Source organism: Lutjanus erythropterus, chromosome 18 (assembly GCF_056507025.1).
Source record: "Lutjanus erythropterus isolate fLutEry1 chromosome 18, fLutEry1.hap2, whole genome shotgun sequence".
Taxonomy (NCBI): domain Eukaryota; kingdom Metazoa; phylum Chordata; class Actinopteri; order Lutjaniformes; family Lutjanidae; genus Lutjanus; species Lutjanus erythropterus.
In genome coordinates this window covers 10,066,181-10,081,067 of record NC_139334.1, presented here as the reverse complement: position 1 = coordinate 10,081,067, position 14,887 = coordinate 10,066,181, and the positions used below count along the sequence as shown (strand labels likewise).

Below are 14,887 nucleotides of genomic sequence, written 5' to 3'. Positions count from 1 at the left end.
TTGCTCATTGTCATCGCTGTTAATGAGAGTTGACATAATTACTAGGACCATTTCTTTTCTAATTAGCACACTTCGGCCTCGTCGGAGCAAGCGGCCGGGCAAAAAGAGAATCAGACAGGCATGCCGAATGGGAAACAAAAAGAAGTCCATCCGCCATAATTAGGTAAGACAATGCCTCGGACTGTTCTCGGCTGGAGATGTCGCTGGGGCTCTGGCCGCTCACTCCCAACAAGTTACACTTCTCCCCAGGCCGCTAATAAGCCCCTAATCGTCTTTCCGATTCACACGGACAGAGGCCGCCATTGCCTCAGTGGCTTCACCCCCTGCCTCTCACACGGACCCTGGTTCACCCCTAAAGAAAAATATGGATTATTTAACAGGTCTGCAGATTTCAGATAGTGTGTGGATCCTTGAACACAGCATGGCCTGGTAGCAGGAAGATGAGGGCCAGAGAGCATGTTTAATCTTAGCTGCGTCCAAATACTGTAGTTTGTAGTTTTTCTTTATTTTCTTTTTTTTTTAACACAGGCTATAGAAAAGCACAATAACTGATCCAAACACTAACAAAAGTTTAGACTCCCAAATCATATTAATAACCCAATAAACTGACAAATTATTCTGTAAAATACAATATGGGCCATTAGGAAATACTGTTGAAGATTTGTATACTGTTACACATTTAAGTAGCCTTGTCTATGGATACATGAGAAGTAGAGCACAACCGATGTAATGGTTAAAAATATTTTTGGCCTGTCTATATTGGCATCAGCATTAGACTTGATTGAGTTGTTGCAAAAAATATGGTAGACTGGGGACAGTTGCAACAGGCAACTGTTGCAACAAGTCTTCAATCAGCAGGATGCTAGAGTGGATTGTGGTCAGTTGTAACGTCTGACTCCTTGCATTCAAAAACATATTGTGAGCAATAGACCTATGTCATCTTTAAATGGTATGCGTAATTAAGAGACAGCAGTAAGTTTGATATATAAAGATTTTGCTGGTCTAGTCCAAATTGTCTCTGAATAACAGAAATGCAAAAAGTGCTTAAACAGCCCCCAGTCACCCCTGTAAGAAATGATTTATTATCATTTGTAACAACAGACTTGATGGCTCATCACAAATTGAAAAGTATTTATTTATGCATTGTCAACATTTATAACTTGTTTGTTGAGAAAGTAGAAAGATAAACAATATCAAACCTGGCAACCCAACTGTGGTTTGGGTTGTAAAAGCATTACTGGGGGTAATATTCACATCCTTAAAAGTTAAAAATGCTCTTGCATTAAAAATGTTAGGCTCCTCAAGTAAAATGATAAGTAGCCCATATGTAAAGTAAAAAAAACTTGTATTGCAGGAAAATGATCCTTACAGTGTTGTGGTAGTCTAATATATATCACAGAGTATCACTGTAAGTAACTCCATGTGAAGGTAGCATTTTAGGTAGAGCTAATTTAACTTTTTACATATTGTTTGGGAGTTCAGTCTATCACAATACAACATATTTTAAAGGTGAGCGTATGTTTTGGATGTAATACCTTAAAATGTAAAGTAACAATAGCTGTCAAATAAATGTAGTGCAATAAAAGAGCAGATAGCCAACTACTGAAAAATAAATATTCTAAATATATTACATTTTAGTGTACTTGTAGTCAGCCATCATCAGTACACTTGAAGTGCTTTGATGTGCTAAATCGGAACAATTTACTTTGTAAGCTACATTGTAGTACGCTGAAGTTGAATTTAATGACATATGTTTTAAAGTACAATTCTTTGAAGTAGACTATAAATATACTTCAAACTATGCAAAATGTACAAGTATACTTGCAATAACTTTTGTATTCTTAAATTGTATTTCTGATAGACCTACAGCCTACTACTTTTCACCTGGGACTGTCTCCCTGTACATTTCGTATAAAATGTTCAACTTGTACATTTTCCCAAACATTTAGCCCTGACCTTGCTGTCATTGGTCAGGTCGCATGTGGACACTTGTTGCTGCTGACTGATGAACACTCAGTCTGCTGAGCGTTGACGTAGTAACCAACCTGACATCCGCAGTATGTTGCACGCACTGGTGGCTGCCTGTCACCCTCCAGCCAAACTGCCTCCTCAAGAAAAACGGGTCAGTCTCCTACAGGGCTGGTCATCCATATGGAGAGAGCTCCATCCATCCATCCATCCATCCATCCATTCACCCACCCCTCCGCAGTGTGTTGCTTTGACCTCACATAGCCTCTGTGCCCCGACAAACGTCAATCCGATGTGCCCTGAGTCCTTAAATTAGCTGTCAATTAGTGCAAATTAATCAACTCCTCGCCTAATTAAGCAATGCCGACGGGCAGCTACCAAACATGCCATTGTGGAGGAGCCATGAGAAAGCTGCGGGGCTTGCAAACTCTTTCTGTTGCCTACTGGGGGAAAAGGGGGGGAGGAGGGATTTGGGGGAGGCATCGCATCACATCACGCCCTGCAAGTGCTTTGGGAAAGCAGAGGCTCTGGCTGTGCTTTAGTTTTTCCCCTGACTCGGCTCTACATGTGTGCTGTCATCAAGTTGCCTCTGCACCCTGCTTCAACACGGAGGGTGCAGCTTGATTCAGCACTACAGCAGCAGATGAGGAGTTTTACACCACTTAAATCAACCTGATAAAAAAAGAAATATCGAATGTTGCATGAGTGAAAAGTTCATGCCATGATAGCTGAGAAATGGTTCCTCATATATATTCATGTTAATACATTCAGTTATATTTCTGCTCTGACCTTCCTGCAAAAGAAAAGTTGTCTGCTTATTCATTATAACAAATGAATTTCAGGCTTTACCAGTCACATCAGCTGAATATGATATTCATTACAGTGGGCGGTTTTTGCTTACAGCTGCTTATGAGTTTTTGGCCTGGAGCAGTCATACACCTGTTTGAAGGTTACACGCATCACTGTTGATCTCACTGTAAAATAAAAAAAAAAATGTTCAGGAATTTATTGGAATAAACTAATCTTTTCTCATTAACTGTAATGTAAATATACAAGTTTTATTTATTCAGATAAGTTCTATTTAAAATTTCTACTTCTTTCTGAAAAGTAATCATAAACTCGAGTTCTTCCAACTTGAAGTCTTCTGACTTGAAATTAGTCAAATGAATGTACCAGACTTCAGTCAACTCAATTAATTAAGTTTCTTAAGAAACATGATCAGCATACTTCCCTGCATACATTGTCTGAGATTTAAAACTTTTCTTCGTTTTAATAGTTTGAAGAAAACATAGATAGCAAAAACTTGTAATGGTTGTTAGTGCTAATGCTGGAACAAAGTAGCTCTGACAGGAGCAGCGTCAGACATGAGTTCTTTGCGTGAAATGACAAACTGTCTTTTCAAACAGAAAACGTAAAAGCAAATCAAATTTATTTGTAATGTTCATCATTGTGACGGAGGAGTTGTCGGTTCATTTTAAGGCTGCCCAGACACTTAACTTTTTTGTCTTTGTACAAGAAAACAAAGAGTTAATTTTTTAAAGTGAAAATTTGAGGACACTTTGTTCCTAATTTTTGCCTCAGGCCTTAAAAAGTCTGATGGCAGGAACAGGAGGAGTGAAGGGAGCAGAGAAAGGAGGCTCTGGGCAGATAAACAAAAAAATTCCAAACAGCTGTTTGCTTTTTAATCTGCAGCCGTCAGATCCTGCAGGTCTTTGATGGGCAACCCAATCTACACGAGTGACTGAACTAAATCTTCCCTTAATCTAGAGCCTTATTAGGCGTCCTCTCTCTTCTGCATGTAAATCAGCATGCAGCCATTTTCACAGGAGATGGATTATTAAAAAGCCATACAGAGAGGAGACGTGTTGCACTATCAACAAACAAAAAAGTGCCTGTAGGTATAGATTGCAGCAGAAGTGATGATGGAGTGAGAGGGGGCAGTAAGTTTGCCTGTAATTGACGGATCATCCTGACTCACACCCTTCCATGTTAATAAATGACTTGATCCCCAACAGGCTGAGGTGTCATTAGCATATCCTGATAACATTGATTTCTTCATTAATAGAATTTCCACTAAATAGGCCCTAATTAGTTTCAACTGGCCAGCTACTAATTGCAGCAGCAATATTTTTCTCCCTCTTAAACAGCGGCTCATTTCATACAGTTTGATATAAAATGTGATTTTTCTGGGTGGATCTGTCTTCTGTCACAGTTACAGTTCATAGAGTTGCAATCTGCCTTTAAATTTCCTCTGTAATTCATGTAATATGTATTTTTATTTGTAATTCTACTTTAGACTTTCCTTATTCAATTATTTTTGTATTATCACTATCACTTTATGGAAATTAAATCTGTTGGAAGACACTATACACACACACATACAAAATATGACAATTCTTTATTTTTGTCTAAATTTCTTTACAAACAAATTCATGCCAGTAAATAACACTAAAATCATGCCATATACAAACAGGAAAACAACAACAAATTCAAAAACAAATAACACAATATTTTTGACCAATATCTCAATAGTATTTATCAATATTGCAACAAGGGCGGCTATCGGTAGTTTCACAAAATATTAACACAATGAGATTTTTGTTAAATAAGAGTCAGAATGAAATCACTTCACTGTAGCACAGTCTTTAAATCCAGAAAAACACAACACTCATGGCATATCATGATGTAACAAAATCTAAGACCATGTCTGTCATGATACTGATATTTTGCAGCCGTATCGCTCCACGAGTTTTACTTTTAGCACACATATGTCAAAATTAGCTTGATGATAGTGAAAATATTCCTTTCTTTTAACCCTCAACACTCTCATTTTGTGCTTGAAACAACAAGAACAAAGGTTCGTTGCATCTTTAATATTCTTGGAATAAATTATGGGTTGTTAAAATAATTACACAACCCAAATTAAGCATGTTTCTCTTTTTTCTCTCTGCAGTTATGTTACAAAACAACAAATCTCACATTTCTAAAATCAGGCCAACATGCAAAGACTGATGAAAACTAAATCCAGTGAATTTACTCAAAATATCAATACATTTACCATAATTTCACTTAAGTTAATGTTTTAGGCCGGACATGACACAGCATCCATAATTAGCAATTATTCAGTGTAATGTCCAAATGTTTAGTTGAGTTTTAATTAGTCAAGGTTCTCTGCCTATTATTATTATATTATTGTAATAATAATAATAATAATTACATACGATTTAATAATCTGTTAGTTAATTATTTATTAGTCTTACACTTGTGGCCTATATTATTTTCTGTGTCCTCGGAGGAAATATCTCTGTGATTTAATCTGCTCTGTAGCCTGTGATGCTGCTGCTGCTGTGAGATTAAGGCTGTGCAGGACCGTGCTGCACACACACACTCTCTCTCTCACACACACACCGTGGGTCCATATCGTCCAGCTGTCGTTTTTGGGAGGGCCTTTGATTTTGCGTGTGATGAGTTTCCCATAGCATCTGGAGATCAATTATCCATCCGTGTGAGCCAGTGGTTGGGAGATCATAGCTGGCTCTCTCTCTATATGTGTGTGTGAGAGAGAGAGAGAGTGTGTGAAAACCACTCAGTAAAAGGCAAATACATACTGATATATTCTAGGAGATTGAGGTAATTTTCAGCATTTCAAAGGTAAGTAAGAGGTGTGAAATATTTAATTAGGCCTGATTTCCGAACGAAAAATGATATAAGACATGATATATCAGCAGTGAGTTTATAATAACTTAAACAAGGAAATCTAATGGTGCAATGTTTTAAGTTCCTTATCTATGTAATATTTAATGTCTAATTCCAGTTTCTTTAATTTAATTTTAATTCTCAGTATTTCGCCTCTCCTCCTACAACCTGCAGCCTTGGAAAAAAAAAAAGTCATTTCGTTGCTCCCTTTCTTTCTTTCTGTAGCTTAAATGCCCTCCGCGTTTATCCATACAGTCCCGAGGAAAAATGCAGATATGTATCCGAGAGGGCGTATAATGCATCCATGATCCACAGGAATCCTGAATCCTTGCAGCTGATTGGCTGCTGGCTCCTGCCTCTTGTTGGGATGGACCTGTTGGATAAAAGGACCATTTTCTAAAGGACTCTTGTGTGTTATTCGGAGGATCATGCACTGGGGACCCTCCTGGAAGACGAAGGTGTAATAGGAAAAAGGCCTTTTAGCATCGAAGACATCATGACGGGGAAACAAGGCTCCGTGCTGTCGGAAAGTTTAAACCTGTCGGAGAAAACCTCTCTGGGTGCGAATGGAGGGACTAACAACAACAGCCACCAGCCGAAGAGCAGCGCGACCCATCCGCCTCCCAGGTGCACCGGCTTCGGCATCCAGGAGATCCTGGGGCTCAACAAGGAGCCGTCCGCGGCCCCGAGGACCCCGCTGGGCTCGCTGCCGGCCGGGGCGCACCTGATCGCCGCCAGGTCGCTGCTGGGCCCCGCTGGTGTGGGTGTGGGTGTCGGGATGGGATTAATCGGCCCTGGAGGAATTCCGTCGTTTTACAGCCAACCAGCGTTTCTGGAGACGGTGCTGACGGACGCACAAGATGTTCACCTGCAGCCCCACAGCAGGTCCAACAAGGGCCCGCTGGACACCAGCCAGTCCGCCAGCTCAGGTCAGCTGCAAATAACATCATGAATATACTCATCTCACTGCAACAGATATGTACAGCCCGCTGTGCATTATTATTATTATTATTATTATTATTATTATTATTATTATTATTATTATTATTATTATTATGCCTGTTGTGTGTAAATAAAATAATTCAAATATAATGGACTGAAAAAAAAAAATAGCAGTGTTATGTCAGTGTCAACAGTTCTGACATTTTAAAAACGTTCTTATATACCTATATTAACCTTTTTCTTTTTATTGGATATATGTTAACTTTAACGCTTTCTTCTTGTTTTAATCTAGACTCCGAGGATTTATCTTCAAATGAACGAAAACTCACAAAGTCATCAATAAGTCAGAGCAAGAAACGCAAGAAAAGACGCCACCGGTTAGTGATGATCTCTGCTTAATAGTGGCTGAATAAATGGCAGAACTATGGCTATTAGCTTCATTTACAGGCACTATTTCGTCGTGTGCAATGGTAACTGTTCTTTTTGTGTTTTTATTGCAGCCTCATTGATACAGATAATAAACGTGTTCACTTACTGAAAATAATTTACTACAAAGTGGCCACAGATTATATGTATTTTCTGTTATTACTGGCATGAATGCCTGGCATTCAAAAAAAAAAAAATGTAGCAAATCAAACCAAACCAAGGTTTGATTTGCTACATTTTTTTCAGCCATGAACGTGAATAATAATATAAAAAATAAAATAGTAAATGTATAAATGTGCCTATTATTTCTGGAAATTACCTATATTAGGTGATGTTTTACTTTGTGCATTTTTTTTTATTTTTATCATAATTAAAATTAAATTGTTCATACCTTTAATTTGAAACACGATGAATGATTTCTACAGGATGCAATATATTCTAGTCAATATGTTCAAATATTTGAAATGATTTCGTTTTCCACAGGACCATATTCACCTCATATCAGCTGGAGGAGCTGGAAAAGGCCTTTAATGAAGCGCACTACCCGGATGTTTATGCCCGAGAGATGTTGGCCATGAAGACAGAGCTCCCTGAAGACAGAATACAGGTGATACAGATGCTTTCTGCTACCGTGTGTTTTTATGATAATAATAATAGTAATAATAATAATGATAATAATCCGCCATTATTCAATTGAAAGTTTCACTTTACACCCACATTCTGCTTATTATTATTTTTTTTCGTACACACAGTTTTTATGGGTGCAAGGGATGTTTTGTTTCCATTATATCGAACCTGTATTAATTAAATACAGTCTTTAACTCATGAATTAAACTATATTTAAAATGTCTCAGTTCGTGAATACGTCAAGATGTTTTAGGGTACTACTTTTACTCAGATTTTCCTATAAAAATGCGTTTTACAGACATAAGATATGCTGGCCGTTTTATTTTATTTTATTTTTTATTTTTGGCTACAATTAGCAAAAATACTCATAGGTCCGTAAACGTAGCCTTTTAAAAATGTAAAAATATTAGTTTGTTCAGAGTTCATAGTTTGATCTATAATCTCTTTCAGGTGCAAATTCTATACATAATATCTGGCAATTGAAAGCCAAATAAAGGCACTACACAGTAAGCCTATGCTGGTCGTTTTATTATTTTATTTTATTTTATTTTTTTGACAATGTACAAATAGCAAAATACTCAATAGGTCCGCAAAAAAATTTTAAAAATAAAGCATAGTTTGATATATGTTCCCTTTCAGATGCAAAATATATAGGCCTAATGCCTGGCGACTGAAAGGCAAATAAAGGCACTTATTTAATAAACATATACTGGTCGTTTTATTTATTTATTTATTTATTTTTTGGCTATGTACACAGCAAAATACTCAAATAGGTCCGTAAAATTATCTAAACAAATAATTCGATAAAAAGCATAGTTTGATTTTAAAATTTTTTATTTATTTATTTTTTTAGCTCTTTCAGATGCAAATAAAGCCTGGAAACCCCAAGCCAAAAACAGTGAAATCATAGTGTCTTATATTGCTCATTTAATTCTTTAAAAGATTCGATTTAATAACATTCCTTTGGACACATAGCAATTTATGCATCACACAGAGTTAGAACCTGCAGTCACCAGTCAAATGCTGGTAAAATATGAACGTGGCTGTTAGATTTCAGACACGAAATAATGAGATGTAGATGTTCAAATATTAAAAAGTGAATTTTCCACCCTGACATCATATCAGACTATTCGTTTAATAAAAAAATAATAATAACATAACTGATACATTTCTGAAATGATAAACCTAATTAATTTTGCGAATATTATAGATTTCCTTATGAATATGCACCTGTAATGTTTCCCATCAGCGTTAATAAGCTGCTGTAATATCTGAGCACAGGCCGCCTGCTGCCTCGTGTTTAAGGGGAGATGGTCTGTAAGTGAGCCTCCTGTAAATCGATCAGCTGCTCCCCTCCTGTCTGAACAAAGCCTGCTCCTCTCCTCCTCTCCTCCTCCTCCAGCAGCAGCAGCATCCTCTCCAGCAGCAGCCAGGATAGATAATCTCTCATCAGGCGCAGTTGGATGTGAAACAATTTGTTCTCGCAGAAGGAGCCGCTAACGACCTAATCAAGCTATCAAGGCGGAAGAAGATTGCAGTGTGACCTGGACCATCCATCTGCCGGGGCGCCTTTTAATCTCATTCTCATTACAACAGTACAGCCGCGAATAAATAATAAAAGGGAAATAAATAAATAAATAAGAGCCGGGGCCTGCTCCTATCCTAAATAAAATTAACACCCAATTTTCTCATTGAGTGTAATTAGTTAAATCAGACGAGCTCCTGGAGGGAGGCTGCTGTCTGCTGGCTGCTGCTGCTGGAGAGGCGCAGGGAGTTCAAATGAAATAACTACATTGAATTTATTAGCACGGGTCAATAGCGCTGCTCCCCCGAGTCCCGGTAGTTTAATTTCCCGTGATATTTGCCCGCCTGCCCGCCATCGATTGGGCCTGAAATTAACTTATTTTTCAATCAGCCTCGGCGTGCCCCAGGGTCACTCCTCCTGCGCTGCTTCCACACTGGCTCCTTTTGAGGGGCAGAGAAGCAATTTCTCATTAGAAAAAAAAAGAAAAAGTATCTTGTATGAAATAAGGGTTATCATCAGAATTACCAGAAAGAGAGAGAAAAAAAACTTGAAAACGGGTTGATCGTTTTCAATTTAATATCTGTCCCCTCACTTGAATCTTCTCCCAGACCCCCTGCTCTCCTCCTCTCCTCTCCTCACTGCTGCCCCTAAGTGGAGTGTTTAACAATCCTGTGTTGTGCTATACAATCAATTTAGCCCCTCTCCTCTCTCTGGGCTGACAGATAGCCTGCAGGGCCTTATAAGCAGTTGTTGGCTGTGGCCAAGTAAAGTGTCTTGATGTGTCAAACCATCTATAACGCTGCAGCAGGTAGCTGGAGATCAGCTCTGACAGGAGGCAGAGATCCTTCACACCTGTAGCCAGCAGCTTATGGGAAATCAATGGACTGCATCCAAACAGGACTCGTTTTCTTAACTTACTTTGGATAACACCAGAGATTCCCAAAGAGGTCGTCTTTAAAATAACTTCTGAAATGCTGAAATTGAACTTTCAGGCAACTTTCCTTTAAAATGTTGTAACTAATGGCTTTAGCTATGGTTAATTCACGATTTACTAAAGCTTTACAGGTCAGTTAGATGACTTTAATAACAGCTTTTGGGTTGTCAGGTTGTGAAAAATCCCTTCTGATGATGTTTATAATCTTTTTTTTTTTATAATGCAGTTAAGTAAGGGATAATGTACAGTGAGCGGGTCAGTGTTGTGAAATAAACCCTGGTGAACTGAAGGGGTTTATTTTGCAATAATGATCTGCTCACTGTACATTATCCTGCTTATTACATGGCTACTTGCTTAAAAATCAATAATTTGACACAAAATATTCATTTTAAAATGATTTTATTTATTACAAAATTATTTTATTGCTCCTGCAGAGTCCATGATCAGAATCTGTGTCCGTACCAATGGTCTGTTGTTCATAGCAACAGCTTGGTATACATAGCAACAGTCTGCTATTCAGAAATAAAAGACCGCAGAATGCTGTAATTGACCAATCAGAATCGAGGATTTAACAAAGCGGTGTAAAAGTGTTTGTAATGCATTAATAAATAGTATTGGGTTTACACTTCTTAGTAAGTCAGGATAATGCAGAGGATATGGACTAAAATCCAAATAGAAGGGATAAACAGAAACCCCGTGGAAAACTGAATAATTTTAAGCATAAAAACACATTATTTCATGTTAAGTATATATTAACCAAAAATTATGAGTTTAATAAACACAAAAGAAAGAAAATCCCAGTGAGGGTTAATAGAACTAAAGAAATTTTAAGTGTTCACATCTTATTACAATTAATTAAGGCTAATTCAAAGAATTAGAATTGCTGGTTTTGAATCAGTCTCAGTTTATTACTGATGCCTCTATGTGACTTACATAACTTAACAAGACCATCCATGAGAAGATTGGCTATTTCTGTATTATTATACTTAACGCCTGCCACCAGGTGGATTCTCTGTTAAATCAGATGAAACAAGCCAATGTTTACAGTTTCCCAGGCAAAGTTACAGTGAGTAGTACTTAATTAATAATAATAGTAATTAATTAATTAAGTTTTTTCAGATCAAGTTCACAAGGTAGATTGAAACAACTGCTTTTAGTCAGAAGTTTAAGTTTAATAAGTTCAAGGCAAGTTGGCTCAAAAGTTTCCATTTTTCCAACTCAGTTATTTGCTTCACCCAAAAGCAAAATGTTGCTCTCCAACAACCTAACAGTATGATTTCAGGAAAAGTAGTAGTAGCCTTGGTGTGTAATTTTAGGTTGTTTAATATAATTAAATACTTTCCCAACAAGTACAGTTTATAGTTACCTGGAAAAAATGACTTAAATCTAATGTTTGTTAGACTTGAGGAATTTTTGGCTTTTTGTGTTTTCATCTTTGCTTTATTAATGATTAATACATCTTTTATTAACGCTACATCAATTATAAGCTATAAGAATACATTTTGGGGTTGGAAGTTGCTGTTTATTCTTTCTGTTTGGATTCTGGTGCCATATCCTCTGCTCCTCTGAACACGGGTTCCCAAAAGCACCTCCGCAAAGATGGACATAAGACCACAGATCCCCACTATGACAAGATTTTGTCTTAATGAAACCCCTGTTTGAAGATTTAAAACAAAAATCTTCATAGTCAATCAGTGATCTAACTAGGATCACTACAAATTACAATCAATATTTGTCCTTTTGCTGAGGACTCTACAACCCACTCAGGAACCTCTGCTGGCCCTCAGACACATAAGGAAATATAAATTGCAAGTTGCTATTGGATTGTTTGCATCCCTTTATAAGATAAATTAATCCTAGAATTAACTCATTATCTGTGTACAGACCACTAACCTCAGGTTGTTCCACTTCTGCCATTCACAAATGACTGAGACTTCTCTCATCATCCAGTCTGTAGCAGTTAAAGTTATCAGGGCCACCAGTCTTATTTAGTTTTATCACAGCCATTTTCTAAGCTCTTCAGGAAAACCACTGTAGATCCAGACACACTATTATCTGTGTGTTTTTTGTCTTCCTGTCGCAGGTATGGTTTCAGAACCGCAGAGCCAAGTGGAGGAAGAGGGAGAAATGCTGGGGCCGTAGCACCGTGATGGCTGAATATGGGCTGTATGGAGCCATGGTGAGGCATTCAATCCCCCTGCCAGAGTCCATCCTCAAGTCTGCCAAGGATGGCATCATGGAGTCCTGCGCCCCCTGGCTGCTCGGTGAGGCTCTATGTCTAACTGTATTTCCAAATATTAAGAATTATTAACTCATATATTTACCACATGATTCAGTAATAACAGTACAGCATTTTCTATGTGGCTATTCATCAAATTATTCATGCATAATCATAAAAAGATTGAAGCGTGTCACTGGGACAATGATGGACTGAGTGCAGGCATGGAAGATGCACTAAGTCACCATTCCTAAGTCCCGCCCCCTTTGGAACCTCCGTCAAATTTCTTCCTTTCTTGTGTCCTGTACTTAAATATGAAAACCAAATAAAAAAAAATAATAAATTGGCTAGTTAGCTGATGTTTTTCTCTGTGGCAAAAGTATAACTAACTAACCAACCAGCTAATCATTTGTTAACTAGCCAGATATACCTGATAGCTAATGCTGCTAAAACATAAGCTAACTAACAAGCTAATCTACATCAATAGTTAGCTAGTTAGTTATTAGAGTTTTGCTCTGTAGCAAAGCCAGTGACTGTAAATAACTGAACATAACTGAAGCCAAAATATCCCTGATACGGGTGCTGCCATCTTGTGCTGGTGATGTCATTTGGAGTGTGCACGACAGTGATCAGGGTTGGAGTCACACTTTCAAGTGAAACCCCCTTTTTATAGCATGAAATAACTAATTCAAACCCAACTGATCTGAAAAGCAAAGCCTTTCACAAACACCACTGTGATAAGAGCTACCTAAAAAGACAGAAACCATCTTTGGGAAAAATGAATTTTTAGTTTGGTCCATGATCTATTAACACTGGGGAGGCAGCATTTATGACCTTAGCTAGTGTTTTGCTCTGTAGCAAAACTCCAAGTAGCTGGCTACGTCAACATCTTCATCAGTCGTCGGCTAGTTCATTATATTTCATAGCTAATGCTAGTAAAACACTTGCTGACTAGCTAGCTAATCTACATCAATCGTCAGGTAGCCAGTTAGCTAGCTAGCATTTACTAATATTAGATAAATTAAGATGAGACTATATGTAGCTTTTATAGGCCCTCCAGCAAAGTTTTCAAAAAATACTTTTTTCAACATAGACAAGCCCAGAACATATCATAGTGCAGGAAAGAGGAAAGGAGAAAATTCTCAAAGTTTCTCCTGAGTACCAAATTTGCTCAACTGTTATTGAAGCATAGCTAAAAAAAAAAGGGGCGTGACTTAGGATGGCTCAATTTCCTAAGCATGACCTTTTAAAGGAAAAAAATCATCCTACATAGAGAAAATTTTGCATTACAAATATTTTCACCTCTACGCTGGTCATGCATCATCTATTCAAACATTATATTCTAAACCAGAACTATTTTTGCTTGCTATTTTCAGTCCAAGATGGCTTACCAATCAACAGACGCTATTCTAAATCTGAATACCCGCAACTCTTTGCAGGGATGCACAAAAAATCCGCAGAGGCAGCAGCTCCCCCGCCAACAGGGAAGTGTGACGCTCCCCAGCAGCAGCCAAGCTCTCAGAGGGCAGAGGAGGCTGAGGCGGACGAGAGGAGGTCAGAAGGCAAGTCCACCATTTCTAAAGAGGAACTGAGGGAGAACAGCATTGCTGCACTCAGGGCCAAGGCACAGGAGCACAGTGCCAAAGTGCTGGGGACGGTTTCTCATCATGACAGACTGCTGGAGGGCAAACAGGAGGAGAAAGCCAGTGATCCCCTGAGTCCAGCAGAGGAGGAGAAAAGTCCATAGAGACTATCACCTTCCCGAGGACTGAGTGAATACAGTGGCCTGTGTAGGGAGGGACTTACCCAACATCACTCACTGTCCATTGACGTCTCTAAACTGGCCTGCAGCTGGACTTCTTTGAGAAGAAAACTCAACTGGCTCTGCACAGAAGATGCAAACGCACTTTTTCTGATTTACTTCCACCAAACGTACATTGTTGCTCATGCACAGTAGAAAGGATTTGACTGAGTGGGAGTAAAAGTGTTAATATTGGTGTATATAGATCCCACAGTTATATATAGAGCCAGATGAGTGAAAGACTATCCAGTAAAAGACATTAATTAGGACTATAAATGACCAATGAGCAGCCTACATTTCATTCTTGGCATTCATTTTTAATGTTGCTTGTACTAAATGGTGACATTTGAAAGAAGAACGATCCCACCGACAGTCCTCTTTTAAGAGACAGAAAGTAATTGTTGTCCTATATTCCGCTGTATATAATTGATATATTAATCTACTCTCACTAAGGCACAATTTGAAATTTGTTTTCTTCTTGTAGTCTTAAAAATGTTTGTGTTTTCATTGAAAATTATGTATAACTCAAAAGACAAAGCATAAAACAGAAATCATCTTTTATTAAATGTGGATTTTTGGTGTCTATTTATTCTGCTTTCCTTTAAAACTAAATCTGTGAAATGATTTCATTGTCGAGGCGTTTGTGTAAGTCCTACATGACATGAAGTTGTTGGAGTAGCTACTTGTTGTCACTTGATGCTCTGCTGGCTGGGCTCATTAGGACAGAGTCCACAGCTGCATGCTTGGGTT

The 14,887-nt window shown here is 38.1% G+C and overlaps 1 protein-coding gene across 2 annotated transcripts; it reads left to right on the top strand.

The window, feature by feature from the left end:
• The first annotated feature begins 38 nt into the window (after nucleotides 1-38).
• Nucleotides 39-14,726, top strand: vsx2 (visual system homeobox 2). 2 transcript variants are annotated; one of them, XM_084742140.1, is made up of 6 exons: nucleotides 39-163; nucleotides 5,980-6,593; nucleotides 6,899-6,983; nucleotides 7,516-7,639; nucleotides 12,202-12,382; nucleotides 13,713-14,726. In XM_084742140.1, exons 2-6 carry the CDS (start codon nucleotides 6,161-6,163, stop codon nucleotides 14,081-14,083), a joined length of 1,194 nt encoding a protein of 397 aa, XP_084598266.1. In that variant the 5' UTR covers nucleotides 39-163; nucleotides 5,980-6,160; the 3' UTR covers nucleotides 14,084-14,726. The 2 variants fall into 2 exon arrangements, with proteins under 2 accessions (XP_084598266.1, XP_084598267.1); XM_084742141.1 differs by lacking the exon at nucleotides 39-163 and having other exon boundaries at nucleotides 5,189-6,593; nucleotides 13,776-14,726.
• The last annotated feature ends 161 nt before the right edge of the window (nucleotides 14,727-14,887 follow it).